The sequence below is a fragment of the Pagrus major genome, chromosome 7, assembly GCF_040436345.1.
Source record: "Pagrus major chromosome 7, Pma_NU_1.0".
In the NCBI taxonomy this organism is placed as follows: Eukaryota; Metazoa; Chordata; class Actinopteri; order Spariformes; family Sparidae; genus Pagrus; species Pagrus major.
In genome coordinates this window covers 14,399,766-14,415,250 of record NC_133221.1, presented here as the reverse complement: position 1 = coordinate 14,415,250, position 15,485 = coordinate 14,399,766, and the positions used below count along the sequence as shown (strand labels likewise).

The following is a 15,485-nucleotide window of genomic DNA, read 5'->3' as shown; positions in this document are numbered from 1 at the left end:
TTTCGATGTATGTAAGCTGTCAGCGGGCCCGTTAACAACAATCACACTGACCTTTGCCCTCCTGCTTGTTAGCTCTGTCTCGACAACTTGATCAACAAACTTTAAAGCAGCCGACTGTGGCTTCTGCTTTTCATGGCTCACAAAACAATAACTGCATCTTTTCTGCACTGAACACTGCAGGACTTTCCAAATAGCATTATGACCCTTTTACTTTGAGTAAAAAGGATTAGTTCACCCAAATCACATATCAGCTCTAGCCTGAGGTTGTCTACGCCATTGATTCCCAACGAGGAGTAGCCTGTGGGGTAATTGTGGAGTTGCTAAGGAGTAGAGTAGCTCAATTAATTTGAAAATAATAAATACTCAAAGTGAAATCAAAAGAAGTGCATCCATATATTGAGTTGGCGCTAACAACACAATATTGAGAGCACGCGAAAACTAGCTAGCGAGCAAGCAAAATTGACATTGCTTCGCTCAACATGGATTATCAGTATAGCTGAAAGTAAAGTCAATATATAGTTAGGCTACCTGAAAGCAATAGGCTAGATGGTTAAAATAGCTAAAAGAAATAAATGGTTAGGCTAGTTAGCTAAAAGTATTGGATAAATAAGGTAAAGTAGGCTAATTGGTAAACATCTGAAATAATTAGCTAAAAGTAGGAAAATGGATACAAAGTGTTAAACTGTGGATAAATATTTGAAATCACTAGCAAAAAGCAATGGATATACATGGTTAAAATTGTATTCGTTAGCTTCCTTTAGGCTAACTATTTCAAATGTATCCCAAAGTGTTAGCTACAAGTGGCTAGTAGATAAACAGTCAGGTAGTTGGCTGAACATATTGGATAAATGCTTGAAATCATTAGCAAAAAGCAATGGATGGATGGTTAAAATATATAGATAAAGGTACGCTAATTGATAAACAGTTCAAATAGCTAATGTTAGCTAAAAGCAATGGATAGACAGTTAACATCCCAGATAAGTAATTGGTACACATTTGAAATAGTTAGCTAAAGGTAACCTCATTGATACAAAGTGTAAGCTACAAGTAGCTATTGGATAGATATTTGAAATCATTAGCAAAAAGCAATGGATATAGACTTTCCCAATATCCAAAACTAATTTTGAGTAGAGTCAAAAGTAGCCTTGGGATAAATGGTCGAAAATAGAGGCCAAAGAATACTTTAATTCATGTGACAGGGCTGTAGGGGGGACTTATGTCTGACAAAAAAAGTTCCCACCAGAAATCAATCTTGAATCTATCAAAATCTATCAATAATAGAAGGTTATTGAGGCCTTGAGATCTCTGTGGCTGAGGAATGTAAATAAGGCCTGTACTCTCCAGAAGGCTACAACAGATTTTCTTTGAGACCTTGAGACCTCACGTTGACAGTCTTACCTTGGTAATGTCGTCTACCAAATGCAAAATACCAGGAAAAACTGTGACATGTATGAAGAGACGCGAGGTGAGACTGTGCTTTAAGTCACCAAACTCACCCTGTCAGCTCGTCCTGACAAAATTGTTTTCACCGCTGCCCTCCCTCTGTCTCGTGGCCTCTTGCTCTTTATCAAATCAACAAGCAATTTGCAGCTCTCACACCTTCTCCACCTCACCTTATCTTTCTCTCCCTCTCCCATTTTACTATTTGGTCCCAGTTGAGAATGATGCCACCTAAGACCTCCCATCAGGACGGGGTTACAAGCTGCTCCAGCGGATTAGGAAAATTCCAGACTGATAGCCATCTCTTATCCCCATCTTTCTCGTCTGGATTATCTCGGGGAGAGGAATTCAGAGTGGTCTGTCTCCCCAAATAGACCAGGGGACATCTGATAGACAGCTGTGGAGGCTGATTGTTGCTCTGGAGTGCCCAGTCTGGATCAGGGATTTACCGTCAGTAACTCATGGATGCTTATGGGCTTCTGTGGTGCAGCCAACTTGGCAATTCAAAAAGGTGTTTTGGAAAGTTCACGTCGGCCTCGGATTTGAAACTTAGCTGCTCTGGCTACAGATTTAAACCAACTTAGTTTGTATTATTTCAATTGATTATCCTGCAGATCAAATGCAACCATTGCCCCAGTGAAGAAGCAAGACATTAACACTTTATAACCCTCTACATCTCTACGAATATCCCTGTTTACTGGATCGACATTAAGTGTTGTACACTGTCGTCCCTCAAAAACAAGATGTTAGCAGTCCTGATAGAACTACACTTCCATAATATAGATCCAGAATTGATCTAAATAATTAACTAATCAGACACATTTATATAAATTCAAACTGTCATCCAATCAGTAGGTGTACGATATAAGCACAGAATAAAGAAATAGACCTAACACTAAGCAGACCACACCATGAAGGAACCTTACCAGAGTCAGAAGCAGGAGAGAGATGCGACAACAGCAGGCAGGATGGACGAAACAGAGATGAGACCAAAGAATGTGGTGTCCCTCTATTTAACTGCACCCCACATTGTCTCGCTCCCTCTTCCTCCTTTGTTAGTGGTGGATATTATTAGTCAGGCCCTTCTCTCTTACCGCCTAATCTTGCTTTGTCCATTTGTCTCACGCAGATTCATTATCAACCACGAGCCAGCGTTCAGAGCCCGGAGCTTTGGCCATGCACGACACAGAAAGATGAACTCAGACTGATGAACTACAGACAGGAGTTTATATGTTTATAACCCTGCCACGTGTATGGAGCTGCCACACATTTCAGCAGCTTGTAATTGTCAAATGCTGTGAAACCAAATCCATGTTTTGCAATCTTTTCTCCTTCTGTTTAATTTGTATCCTCCATAACTGTTATTTTTTAAGTTTTCATGAATGAAACGCTTAAACGAAATAACATGCTTTGCTTCAGTTAGGTATTTTGCAGTCGCTTCAGTAATATTAAAGGAAAAATTCACCAAATGATTCAAATTCAGCCATTATCTACTTACCCACGTCAACAGAAAGTCAGTAGAAGTTTCGTTGTCCGCAAAACATTTCTGGAGCAAAACCGCGCTGCAGCGTTCTCCTAAAGGTGCATCAAACTTCTACTGTAAGTCTTTAAACCCATCTTCTAAGAGTCTAAGTCTTTGTGCCTATATTATAATAACACGTGTCACATGCGCCATCTGCTGTTTAAAAAAATTATTGAGTTAAGGTGAAAAGTTCAACCATAAAGCAAAAGTTAATGACAAATACACAAATGAATTTATTTTTGGCTGGAATGACCAAACACATCACTGCTGATATGAGCTTGAAAGTGTAACAGTATAACAATACTACAAAGCGCACACAGCAAATACATTTACATACACAAGACACTGGGACACATGCAACGACGACGACTACTAGGGTTTTAAGAAATAGTACCGTACGAGGAGATAAAAGAGCTAAGAGACTAATTTTAAGATCTACTGTAAACTCAAGTAAGAAATTGGGCTAAAGGTCATCATAATTTATTATTTTTTTTAAAAAAAGGTATCCTCTCGACATCTTGGGATCCCAAAAATGTTCTTTGTTCAGTGTCTCTATCCTGAAACATGACAAAGGACAGCTTGTGTATGCGGTAAAAACCTTTTATAGTCAGTGTTTTACCCTCAAGTTGTGATCTAGATTTACGTTAATGCATGTTAAAATGTAGATTTGATACTGTATGTAGGCATAGAGTCTCAAATCAGGGCTACCTGTTTACAATCACTTTATTTCTCACTTTGGAATAAACATGAGCAGATATTGGAGCCATATTTACTCACAATTGTTTCTTTTAAAAAATCACTGTTCCCACATTTTCTTAGCAGAATTTTGGTCTCCGTAGATAAATCATTGCTATTGGGTCTTTCTGCTTTAAAAGGAATGTCGTCTCTGTTTTGTGGACTTAAAAAAGTATTAATTAATAAATCAAGAATTCACATTTCTTTGTCGTCTGTCATCTGTCTGGACTTTGGACTGTACCACATTGATCAAAATGAGGGGGAAAAGATCATTATAACCGATACATTATTCAATCGGGGGTCAAGTTTGTTCTTTCTTATCATGATTTGTGTAATATGAAGACAAATCAAACAGTAATGTGACCCGTAACACCTGTGCTGCAACTCAGTCTTCAACTTTGTGAGCTGGTCTGCAGAAAGTCCAGTGATGCTCCACCGTGTTCTCGTTTGCACGCTCGCTCATGTGATGCACACGCGTGTTGCGGATGGTGAAGCCTTGTTTCATTATGTAGTCCATGAGGTGAACCCTTAGGGACACCTCTTGATGGTAGTCACATGGTCCGAAGGTGAACGACACCTGGCAGTCTCTGGTGTCCATCATGTGTTTGTTCCACTTTGTGAAGTTGTTGGAAATACCTTCCAGCAGGCCGTGAACCTTCGTCGTTATGGTAAGCTGGGTGATGATGACAGCGACTGGGTTTGAGTATTTTGACAGTTTCCGAGTGCTAGAGAGCTCCACGACCTGCTCGAAGATGTCGGGAGGGTACAGCGGCTTTGGATCGTGAAGGCACTGGATCAGAGGTTCAATCTGATAGAAGTCTGCCTCCTTCCTGAGGAGGTCCGTCTCTGTGAAGTCCACAGGGAGGGTAAGCTCAGATGTCCGCAGGAAGTTCAGGATGTACCGGAAAAGTGTTCCATCGCGATCAATGAAATAATTCCCTTGGGAATCGCGAGTTGTGGGGAAATCTCCCCTGAACATGGCACCCAGCATGGAGTCTGGATAGCGCTGTAGAGTGGATAGACTAGTGGTGTACAGGACGCCTCCCACGTTCAAGGTAACAGGAGAGGTCATCTAGGGCACAAAGGAACAAAAGAGGCTAAGAATCATGTGTTTTTGTGAAGTTAAGTTAGGTTAGCATTCTGCAGTTATGGTTGACAATACAAGCTGTGTGAATTTAGGCACAGCTAGCTTAAATACTGCAGTGCTGTGCTGTTTAACTGTATTGCATCATAGTGAGAAGTGTCTTTATATTTTTGTCCACCCCATCGATACTACACCTCTCAGTAAACACGTACAAATTATGTTGTAAGACTGCCTTGTTTTTGGATGCTGGATGTAAACTAAACTGGTAACAGAGTAAATTTAACATTCAAATCAGCAGATATTTCTTTATCAGAAACAAGAGGGCTTCTATCCATCGCTTACCCTATGGCCCCAGTCCCCATTATCCATTTGTAGAACAATACCCACTTGGTCAGAACCAAAACAGAGAGGGAACAGATGTGGCTTTGGCAAACTTCAATCAAACCTGTAAACAAAAACAAAAAAAGTCACATTAACATAAGCTGTGACACACCTATGCACAATGTAACATACAGTCATATGGTCAGTCAAGTCATGTAGTGCATGTGTGTGTGTGTAGGACAGATAATATTAAACCTCTTTTCTCTTTTTGAATTATAAAAATGTGAAATGGTGAAATGTTTTGATATCAGTATCGGCCTGTAAAAATCCTTATCGTGCATCTCTAGTAAAATGTTCTATCTGGGAGCCTGTTGACCTAATTAACAACATACTGTATTCAAGCACTTGTGAGTTGTTATTTCCAGTTACACAATGTGAGTGGGCCGGATACACGTTTCTTAAAACTTTTTAGTATGCTTGCTGAATAGTCAACAGTAGTGCTGGCAGGTATGGTTTCTAAAATATAGCAATATTTTTAGGTGGTATCGCGATGCACGATATACACTTCTCAAAATGAGTTAGGGATATTGGGATATTTTAGTGTTTTACTTGATTGTTTATTCTGTCCCCAAATATGATGCAACATGTTTCATTTGACGTTCACTTTTCAATCCATGCACACGCATATATGCACCCATATCCCAACATCCCTACCTCATTTTGAATAGTGTATATCTATATATGTTTAAATGTCGTCAAAAGCACTTCATAAATGTCGAGACTGGGCAACAGAAATGTGGATATAATGACTAAGTATTAGAAGAAAAAGCCTGCAAGTTCAGAAAGTTGCATCACTTCACTGTAATGCAACCTTTAAAACCAGGAAAAGACAACAGCTTTGCCATATCACAATATAACAAAAATCTCAGACGGTATCGAGCATACCTGCTTTATCATATCTGTTTTTTAACCACTACAATGTCTCTTCAGTAGCAGTCCAGGAGCTACTGATCATATTACAGTCATCACATAATCAGAGGAATTAAAGAGAGGAAGAGGAATTAAAACTTTGAACTTTTTAAGCCAATATGGCTGTGAAAGGCTCACAAAACAAGGAAACTACAACAAGGAAACATGAAGAAGTGGATTTCTAAAACACATGGCAAACTCCATCTGCTGATGAATATCATGGGACTAGATCAAAAGCTTGAGAAAGATTTTGTCGACAGCTGTTTGAGCTTTGCCACTGATGTGTCTGTTGCCACGCACATTAATGAGGATTTAGCAGCAGAGGTGATTCATCAACATAAGTCAGTGAAAGTGAAACCTGGCGCTACTGCATTAACATAAACCACATTACTTTAGGTTTCGTATGTTACCCTAACAGTGCGACTGAAGTATCTTACGTTAATTAAGTAGCTTAGCGTTCAGTGTTGAACGCTAGTGAAGCTAGCTAATGTTTGTTTGACAGAGCTGGTGTTAATAGTAGTTAGCCGTCCCGCATATTTTCACTCTCTGTGATATGGAAATAAAGCAAGCTGGCAACAAAGACAGACACAATGCATTATTACAACAACTTGTGAAGCCAACTTGGTAGCGCTGAGCTACGTATGCTAGCGTTAAATACAAAGCGAGTGCCACACTGGAACACTAGCTAGTGGCTAGCTAGCGAGCTAACCTAGCTAGCATAGCTGCTCTTACTACTCAGGTTGACGCCGGGCTCTTAATTAAGACTGCCTCGTGAGTACCACAGAGGCTAAAACAAAGCCCTTACCAGCTCGACTTCGTGCCTATTTTTCTTGTTTTTATCCACAAACAGCGGCTTGTGGTTAGCATTCAGCGGTTGGCGCCTGATAGTGATGTTTGCCGCTGGTCGCACCGGGCAGCTGTGCTCGGCGCCAGGCTGCAGCAAAACTGCGCACACAGGGAGGGTGAAGGAGGGGAGGAGGTCCTGCTGCTGCCACAGCCAGGCACCTCTGCATGCACACATCCACACATCTTAACACACAGCGACATGCATGGAGCTTTTTTTTTTATTATCATGATTTATAATGCAAGTAAAATGCGATTTATTTCATCCTCTAAGAGATGCTGGACCACTATATATCTTCCTGTAAATGTTTGAGGCTTGGGCATCTGTATTACATATGCATGTCACGTACAGGGAACACGTAAAGCATTGCAGTGGAGAGAGATGGTTAATAGTCTTTGGGTTCAGGAGGATTTCTTTGTGCCACCCCTGGCATCTTGCTGCATGATGATGAACTCCAGGATGAGTTTGGCTGTCCGACAGGGCCTCTCCATCGCCACAGAGTGTCCACAGTTGTCCAGCAGGTCCATCCTGCATCCAGGCAAAACCTCTGAAATGACTGCAGCCCCGGAGACATCCATCACCTGGACAAATATGGGATAATAATCATATCTATGGAAGTTTCTCTATTCAGACCTGAGTGGCTAGAGAAACCTGAGCCTCCACCCTCGCCCGTTTTGGGATTAATCTATTGCTTAATCTGAATTTTGGGATTAATTTAGAAACAAAAGCTGCCAGGTAATCACTTCTTTACTTAAATGGGCTTTGCTGAGTCACTGTATTAGGTGTACGTCATACATTACCTGATCCTTTTTGCCCCATATCACTTGTAAAGGTGCGGTGATGAGATGTAAGTGCTCCTGTAAGGCGTATCGTGATTTCTCTCCAACAAGCTCCATAAATACTGTAAAAAGACACAGATTACTGATAGCTCACACGGGTTAAACTGTATGCTTAACAATGTTCAGACTAAAGTGAACTAACCTTCTTGGTAAAATGTGTTGTGAGGCTCCCGAACATCTACCAATCCTTGAAGAATCTAGACAAGAAAACGTGTTTTAACAAACACAAAATGTAGCTGCTTTTGAAAAATGTCTGTAACTGTGATCGACTGTGAGTACATACAGAGTGTAATCCATACTGCGTTTATTTTCAAGTGTGGGCCTGACCTGCTGGGGGATTTTAAAGCGAACATGAGAGCAAAGCCTGAACATGTCCTCCATCTCCTCGGGTGTCGTCGGGATCAGTGGGATGTTTAATGTGTAATTGCTGTGCTCCAGGTCCTGCAGGTGATTGTCAAACTTGGTCTCGCAAGGGTGTCTTATACCTGCAGGATACATTTTTTGTTTTTTTTAGTTAGAAACTCATGATGCACGCTTGTGTTTTGTTTGTTTAATGCTGGTGATCAAACACACAGCGACTGACCGTCTGGACAGATGAGAGTCATGCTGCAGATCTCTGAGGGGTAGCAGGCTGCGTAAACTCCGGCTACATTTCCTCCCATGGAGGTTCCAACCAGATGGAAAGGTTTCCTGCTTAAGCGAACGGCTTCCACAAACTGAGAAGAGTGAGGGACAAAAACATCATTTCAGAGGAGTCATTCAAGCACCTGACAAACTACATACATATATTTAATTGTTCTCTCTTCAGTGTACCTGATGGATCCTCCTGACTTGCCCCTGGATAGAATAATCCTCTGTGTTGGTGCGTGTTGTTCCCTCATGGCCGGGCATGTCCACACACACAATGTGCAGATGCTTTGGTAGATACTAGAGCAGTAAAAGACAGAAAATACAGCTTTAAACTGATAGTGTGATCTGATTTGAATCTATAGATCCCAAAACTTGAATGTAGTTTATTTTAATATTGGACACTGAACTTGTGCACACTTAAAAAAACATCCTTGATTTGTACCATTATTAATAACCAATTGTCTAGTTATGTTTGCTGTCGCTACTGGATGAGAGTTAGGCTCAATCCCCATGTCTACGCTCAGACTTTGAGGCACCTTCCTGGTAAGTCAGAGAGGGTTTAGGGCTGTCGCACTGTCAAATAGTAAATTACATGAGGGCTCCCTTGTAGATATTTTGAGCCCTTTATAGCCACTTTATGTAACTCCACATTTCTGCAGATTTTGCTTGAGGGAATTACCCACACTTATTGTAATGTTAAACACAGGGTTAGCTTTTACAGCCTCTCTCACTCAAACACATACGAGGTGATATCAGCTAAATCTGAGAGGGTTCAAGCTTTAAGGCCTGAGGGGGGACAGTGGGATTGGGCCTTAGTCCCCCTGAGTTCACAGCAACAAACTGTTATGTGTAGTGTTTCAGATCTCCCGACCTTGACAACAGTGAGCCAGGTGTCCTTGTGAGCAGAGAAGCCATGCAGCATTAAAATGGAAGGTCTCATCCCAGGCTTTCCTCTGTAGGAGTAACAGAAGCGATAGCCTCCGCAGTCTGCGTAGCGCACCTGCAGGCCCAGAGTCCTCCTCCAGTACCTGAAGGAGAGCAGGTATGTCTGAGCTCATAGACGCACAGACGTGACGGCAATGGAATTCAAATTTGAGCCAAGTGATAAAGGACTTGGATGCAGATTCAATGAGCATGTGTTGCCAATGTTGCTATTTTTGTTTCTGCTTGTAAGAGTTTCATGTGGAGTCAAGTTCAGGATTTAAAAAAAAAAAACGGTGCAATATGTAAGAATTTTGGTTCAAAACATTCAAAATTTAACTAAAATGATCAGCAGAATGTCAACAAATCACAGTATTGACATTATGTCAAAGACATTTAAGTACTGCGTTTATGAGATAACTACTGAAGTTAGCATGCTAACCAGCTAGCTCGAGGCCTGAAAACCTCTTTTTTTCCCCAGAGGTTCAAAGCTCCTGTGCTAGCAGAGACAACAACAACCCTTCTCTGGTTTTCTGGCTAGCTGTACGGCTAACTGAGCTAACAAGCTAATAGTAGCTACACTCATTTGTTGAGAGTATGAATTCAAGGTGCCCGATTCTTACGTTAATATTAACGCACTTTCAAGGTCAATTATGAAGCACAAAATCCACAGTGCTGTATAGCTGAAGCTAATATGATGCATAAACAATCTCGGTTAGTCAAATCAAGTGGGTATCTGGATTTTTAGTATGAAATTCTCTCAGAAGGGATTTGTTTGCAGGCATTATGAACAGGTGGAAAATTTTAAGTGACCAACAACACTTACAATGTACATATCAGACAGTCTGAGCCTTTCTCTGTCTGAAGGAATAAGGCAGCCACGGGGTTCAATATGCATCTCAATATAAACATCAAAGCTTCAACGATGGCAGGGAAATAAAGGAAATGTATGAAAAAAAAAGAAAACTTGGTACTAGGTGGTTGAAATGTTTTCAAAACATAAACTGTCTCTGATTTGAGAATACAAATTAAATTTCTTTGATTGGCAACATGTTTTTTGTCATCAGCAATTAAATTATTTGTGGCAGAATTATTATTTGTTGCTCATCTTCACATCAGTTATTCAACATATCAAGTGAAAGGCATTACATCAGCTGTCGACCTTACCAGTAATACACTTTAATAAGTGCAGAGGGCCAGAGGAGGACAGAAGCAACAAAGGCCAGAATGGGAATAGCCAGTGTTCCCCCCGCAATGATAAACAGGTTGACCACGTCTAGATCGGCTGCCATGGCTCACCTATAAAAACACATGAACATTACATAAATGCAGTGGCCTTTCTCAGGAGCACAGCACATCGGGGGAGGGGTAGAGTCATTAAATAAAATCCATGCAATGTTTTGTTGATAATGAATAATAAGTCATTAAAATAACACATGAAAATGAAATGACAAAGTAAAAACGTACTTTTCAGATGGTTTCTTTCCTCCTGGTTTCTTTTGTCACAGGCAGACACATGTGACCGCTGCTGTGATTCTGTTGATTAGTCAGCAGATGCTTGAGTTTATTTTTGCAGGTATTGTTGATGCGTTGAAAGCATAAATAATCAGCTTATCTTTATGAAAGATGAAATAAAAAGAACCATGTCCCTGTGGAGTGCAGTTAGTCCCAGCAGATGTTTGCTCTGGATAAACTTATTGATTACTACCCATCATTGGGGAAACCGGGCCACTCTATTATCCGTTCAATCTTTTAAAGTGAACGCACAGGCAGGACTTCCGACCGAGTCAAAACTCCCCGCAAAAAACTTTACACGGCATTCTATACTTCACAATAGGGGCAATAAAGAAACACATGACTTGGTAAGCAGCTATAGTCAGTAGAGTGAATAATAAATAAATAATTATGATATGTAATGCAGAGATGCCAGAAAATGAGATTACAGTAAAAAGATTATGTTCTTTTCACTAAAGCTTGTCAAGACTAAATAGAAAATACATGATATTTCTGTAACAATATTTCTCCGCGCACAGTTCCTTTAGCTTTATCTCAGTTCAGCTTAATCAAGAAGGTTTTCGGGCCTTGGCTGCAATTGTGTAAGTGTTATTTTTACTTGTCTGCAAAAGGGTTAGGGTTAGGGTTGTTTGATGTTGGATTGTTAGTAGGGCAAAGGGTGTAAAGTTGTGTGGTTCTTACTCTTTTCGAATCATGTAAAGGTGTTAAGTGAGTAGGACATATTGCTGCACCACTGGAAGAATCCCACAGGACTTTATTGTCTTTCCAGAACCTCCCGTCATCACTGACTGGGTACCTGCTCCAGGTTATGTAATGACAGAAAGAAAAACTCCAGTCATGCTCTTGACACGGAAAAAACTTAAAATAAAGAGACTAACATTTTTAAAATGACACCCTTAAAATAAACACACTTCATTTGTTTGTTGCATTGGACAAAAGCATCTAGCAACAAATGACTGTAAATGTGAATACAATGGTTCCTTCAAGTCCAAAACTTACCACTGGGTGTCATGATAGAGACAGACTGTGTAGTGTCCCCTGTTTGCAGTCAGAAGTGAGGATCTGAGGGCTTCTTTGCCATTGGCTCTGCTTTGGTTGACGGTGAAGCTTTGAGGGATTTGTGTACAGATATCTGACCCGGCTGTGGTCTAAAGATATTCAACTCGATCTCAGACGCTGAGATTTTCTTGACTGAAGGGAAAAAACAGAACCAATAAAGACTCACCATGAACACACTGCCCTCCAGAGGTGATACTGACATGATAGATATTCTGTGGATCAAAATGACTTATTTAAAGGTTCATGCCAGTGTTTTTGCATAGTGCTGGCCTATTTATTTTATACAAACAGATATTTAATGATTCAAACATGTGGTGGATCACAACTATAAACAGATAATAAGCCACAATTTCTGAATAAGGCAGGTAATGAAAACTTTAGCTACATGTCCAAAGTAATAATTCTTAAGTGTTTTTTTTGTATGGCATCAAACCCCAAAGAGTTTTGGACACATGATCATATTTTTTATCCATATTTACTTCAAATATACTAAAGAACAAGGAAATATACATACTGTAGGTACATTAACATTTTGCTTAGAGGCTTTCTAAAAAGGTCTTAGCTATTTACTGTGTTGTTATTTAGGATATCGGTTTAATTAAGACAGTTTCTCACATACTATGTAAAAAGGACTTAAATCAAGGGCAGTGTAAATGAAGGCCAAGATTACACAGTAAAAATACCATCTAACGCAGCTGCCATTCTGCTGCATCCCTAGTCCACTACAGATGACCTACATACAAACTGGAGCAGAACAAAATGGACACGGCAACTCTGCAGAGAGGCTCGCCATGCGTGGGAATGATTCTCATATTTGGGTTTATACAGGACAAAGCAGTTGTCCTCAATCTGCTCACATGAACAGTGTTTTCCCGAAGGTTGTCTGAACTGCAGCCTTGCGTCACATTAGCCCCGTCATCTTACTCCTCACTTTGCGTCCTGAGAGGGATCCTTGACACAGCAAAGCCAGAACTGACTGAGCCGATGTAGCAACACAAAAATGAGGATCAGATGCGTCATGATGGGTGATTCACCCACATAGTCATTGATTTCCTCTGGAGCTACGGTCCAATAGGTATGGCGAAATGTAGAAATGTAGAAACAGACATCCTGTTAAGAAATTAACTGCATCCTTTTCCACAGGCCTAGAATCAGTGTGGTCAGCCTGCTTATAGGGCATAATAACTGCACTGAGTGTTGAACCCTATAATCTTCCAGCAGATGTTAAAGGCCCCCGCAGTGAGTTGTCACATTAACTCAGATCATCAAACGCTGATCAAACATTTGTAGTCTAAGCAGGGATTGAGCCTTTAAACGGCCCTGCAATAAACAAGGCAACGGGCTGCATGTTGTTAAAGGGAACCTGTGAGACACTGAAATACTGATTAATGCCTTTAAAGGCTGATCATACACCAAAACATCACGAATAAGACTTGGACAGGATTCTGTAACTCTGGAAACTACTACTACTACTTACTGTGCTGTACTTCATTAAAGTACTTCTTCAGTGTAATACTTTAATTTACCCAATTCAATATTAAAAATGTGTTCTGTGCAATATCATGTGCAATATTCTAATGTTTCAGGAATGTAGCATTTATCTGTACCGTAAATTATTGCCAATTACTACTTTCTTTTATATTTTACTCGATATTATATACACTGCAGTTATAGTGTGGTACAAGGCAGACAGCGTTACTTTGAAAATATATTCTGATAGTTACTAATTACCTGTTAAAAAATGTAGTCAGTAACATAATTTAAGTATCACAAAACTAAAGTGATGTAACTTGATTACTTTTTGGTACTTGAGATTTAAAAAGAACTGTAAGAATACACACTTTTGTATCTGGTTTCACTCAAGACGAGAGGAATGTTGTGTGAGAATCGTGTTGTGCGCATGTGCATGGTTACAGATTATATCATTCTTTATTTTAAAATTGTAATCCCCATTTTTACTGAATGTATCTGTAATCTTATAACATATTATTTTGTAAGTTTACCATAATACATTTACCTTTTTTGTATCCTGATTACATCATACCATTATATGTATTCCGTTACTCCACAAGCCTGAAGCCACATATCTTATCTTATTTATCTTATATTTCTATTTCTAGTAGTATTTCTGTTTCGATATGTATATAACATTGTCATATATATTATATTTTAATGCACATGTTTTTTATATTGTATTTTATATATTTTATTGTAAATTCTCATTTTTATTCTTTTTTACTTTTCTCTTTATTTTTATTCTTTTTCTTATAGCGTGACGTTTCTATTCTAGCAGGAGCAACTGTAATGTAACCCATCTTCCCCCACAGGGATCATTAAACTATTTCTAATTCTGCAGTTATCATGGCAACAACTATTTTATCTTAAGTTGCAACTTTTTGCCTGAAGATGTTGCAGCAGCATAAGTTATAAAAACAAACCAGCGAAACTCAAATGAAGGAGGGGTCTGCATTTCTGCACACAGGACTCCTTCAGGATGAAATAACCTAGACGACATCGCTATGCCGACTATTGAATTCACAGACTGAGCAGTACTCTTAATGACTAATTAACAAACCTCTATGTGCAAAAATGCCCCTTTCACAAGTCAAGAGAGGAGCTTTTTGGCGGATTATTGAACTGCATGAACTGAGGTATACAATGCAATGATTATATAAATTGTCTCCCTTTGAGAAAAGATTGGCAGATGTAATTCCCTTTTTATAACTGTTAGAGAAAACAAACTGTCAATTGATTAAATCATTTTAAAAAATGAACAACAGTTAAACCCTCTAAATGCTTACAACAATCAGGTGTGATTCTTGACTGTAACAAGGTATATATATATATATATATATATATATATATATATATATATATATATATATATATATATATAATCTATGTAGATTTGGGGGTGTTTTTCTGGAGCAGATGACTGAGTGTGTTTATATGTTTTCTTTGACTTACATGCCGATACCAGAAGAAGCTGACGTGCACCAGAACGTCCAGACACATGTGCCAAATGTCCAGTCTGACTTGCCAGAGATGTGTATCATCTCCTGTCATCTTCCTGGTCATTCTGTCATACAGGTCAAACTGCAGGTTACAACTAAGTCTTTGCCCACATTGCATGCATTAATCAAACCACTGTTTATTCTGTGGGTAAGCTCGGCCTTTCTCTGTGGTGCATTGCTGGTGCAAGCTGACGTGCACACTGCGCTCACCTGAGGAAACCTCTCCTTAAAGAGAACAAACTGTGCCCCCGGCTGTCAGCTTCAATCAGCTTCTTTAAATGCCATCTGCAGTATAGGGAGCTATTAGAAGGAAATAAAACAGGAAATATAAGATCTAGCCTGTTTTGCTCAAAGGGTAGAAGAAAAAACGTATATCAAAATAAATATTTACCTTCCCCTAATATTAAAAACACAAGATAAAGGATAACTTACCTCAGATAAACTGTATCTTCTTAGTGTTCCTCAAACAAAACCTACAGTAGCAGAAACTCTGACCTCATCTCCATGAAGCTCGGTGGCTTCAGTGACCACCTGCTGATGCAATGACTGTAAGGTGCAATTATGAGGTTGAGCTCTTTAATTGAAGTCACTC

At 39.6% G+C, this 15,485-nt stretch overlaps 2 protein-coding genes across 2 annotated transcripts; both read right to left on the bottom strand.

The window, feature by feature from the left end:
* Nucleotides 1-3,667: 3,667 nt before the first annotated feature.
* On the bottom strand, nucleotides 3,668-6,987 carry kctd6b (potassium channel tetramerization domain containing 6b). Its single transcript, XM_073470271.1, has 3 exons — nucleotides 6,877-6,987; nucleotides 5,124-5,226; nucleotides 3,668-4,769 (listed from the first exon to the last, which is right to left on the bottom strand). Exons 2-3 carry the CDS (start codon nucleotides 5,148-5,150, stop codon nucleotides 4,083-4,085), a joined length of 714 nt encoding a protein of 237 aa, XP_073326372.1. The 5' UTR covers nucleotides 5,151-5,226; nucleotides 6,877-6,987; the 3' UTR covers nucleotides 3,668-4,082.
* A 329-nt stretch (nucleotides 6,988-7,316) lies between these two features.
* On the bottom strand, nucleotides 7,317-10,603 carry abhd6b (abhydrolase domain containing 6, acylglycerol lipase b). The gene is made up of 8 exons (XM_073470313.1): nucleotides 10,473-10,603; nucleotides 9,256-9,412; nucleotides 8,568-8,681; nucleotides 8,338-8,470; nucleotides 8,082-8,239; nucleotides 7,897-7,951; nucleotides 7,716-7,816; nucleotides 7,317-7,496 (listed from the first exon to the last, which is right to left on the bottom strand). The coding sequence occupies exons 1-8, from the start codon at nucleotides 10,595-10,597 to the stop codon at nucleotides 7,317-7,319; spliced, it is 1,023 nt and encodes a 340-aa protein (XP_073326414.1). The 5' UTR covers nucleotides 10,598-10,603.
* Between the last annotated feature and the right edge of the window lie 4,882 nt (nucleotides 10,604-15,485).

What these genes read in the sequence shown, in the direction of transcription:
- kctd6b (XM_073470271.1), bottom strand. Translation starts at nt 5,150, where the DNA reads ATGGATAATGGGGACTGGGGCCATAGG. An exon ending in ATGGGGACTGGGGCCATAGG is followed by an intron (nt 4,770 to 5,123) that starts GTAAGCGATGGA and finishes TTTGTGCCCTAG; the next exon opens with ATGACCTCTCCTGTTACCTT.
- abhd6b (XM_073470313.1), bottom strand. Translation starts at nt 10,597, where the DNA reads ATGGCAGCCGATCTAGACGTGGTCAACCTGTTTATCATTGCGGGGGGA. An exon ending in GACTCTCATCTGTCCAGACG is followed by an intron (nt 8,240 to 8,337) that starts GTCAGTCGCTGT and finishes TGTATCCTGCAG; the next exon opens with GTATAAGACACCCTTGCGAG. An exon ending in TATGGGGCAAAAAGGATCAG is followed by an intron (nt 7,497 to 7,715) that starts GTAATGTATGAC and finishes ATATTTGTCCAG; the next exon opens with GTGATGGATGTCTCCGGGGC.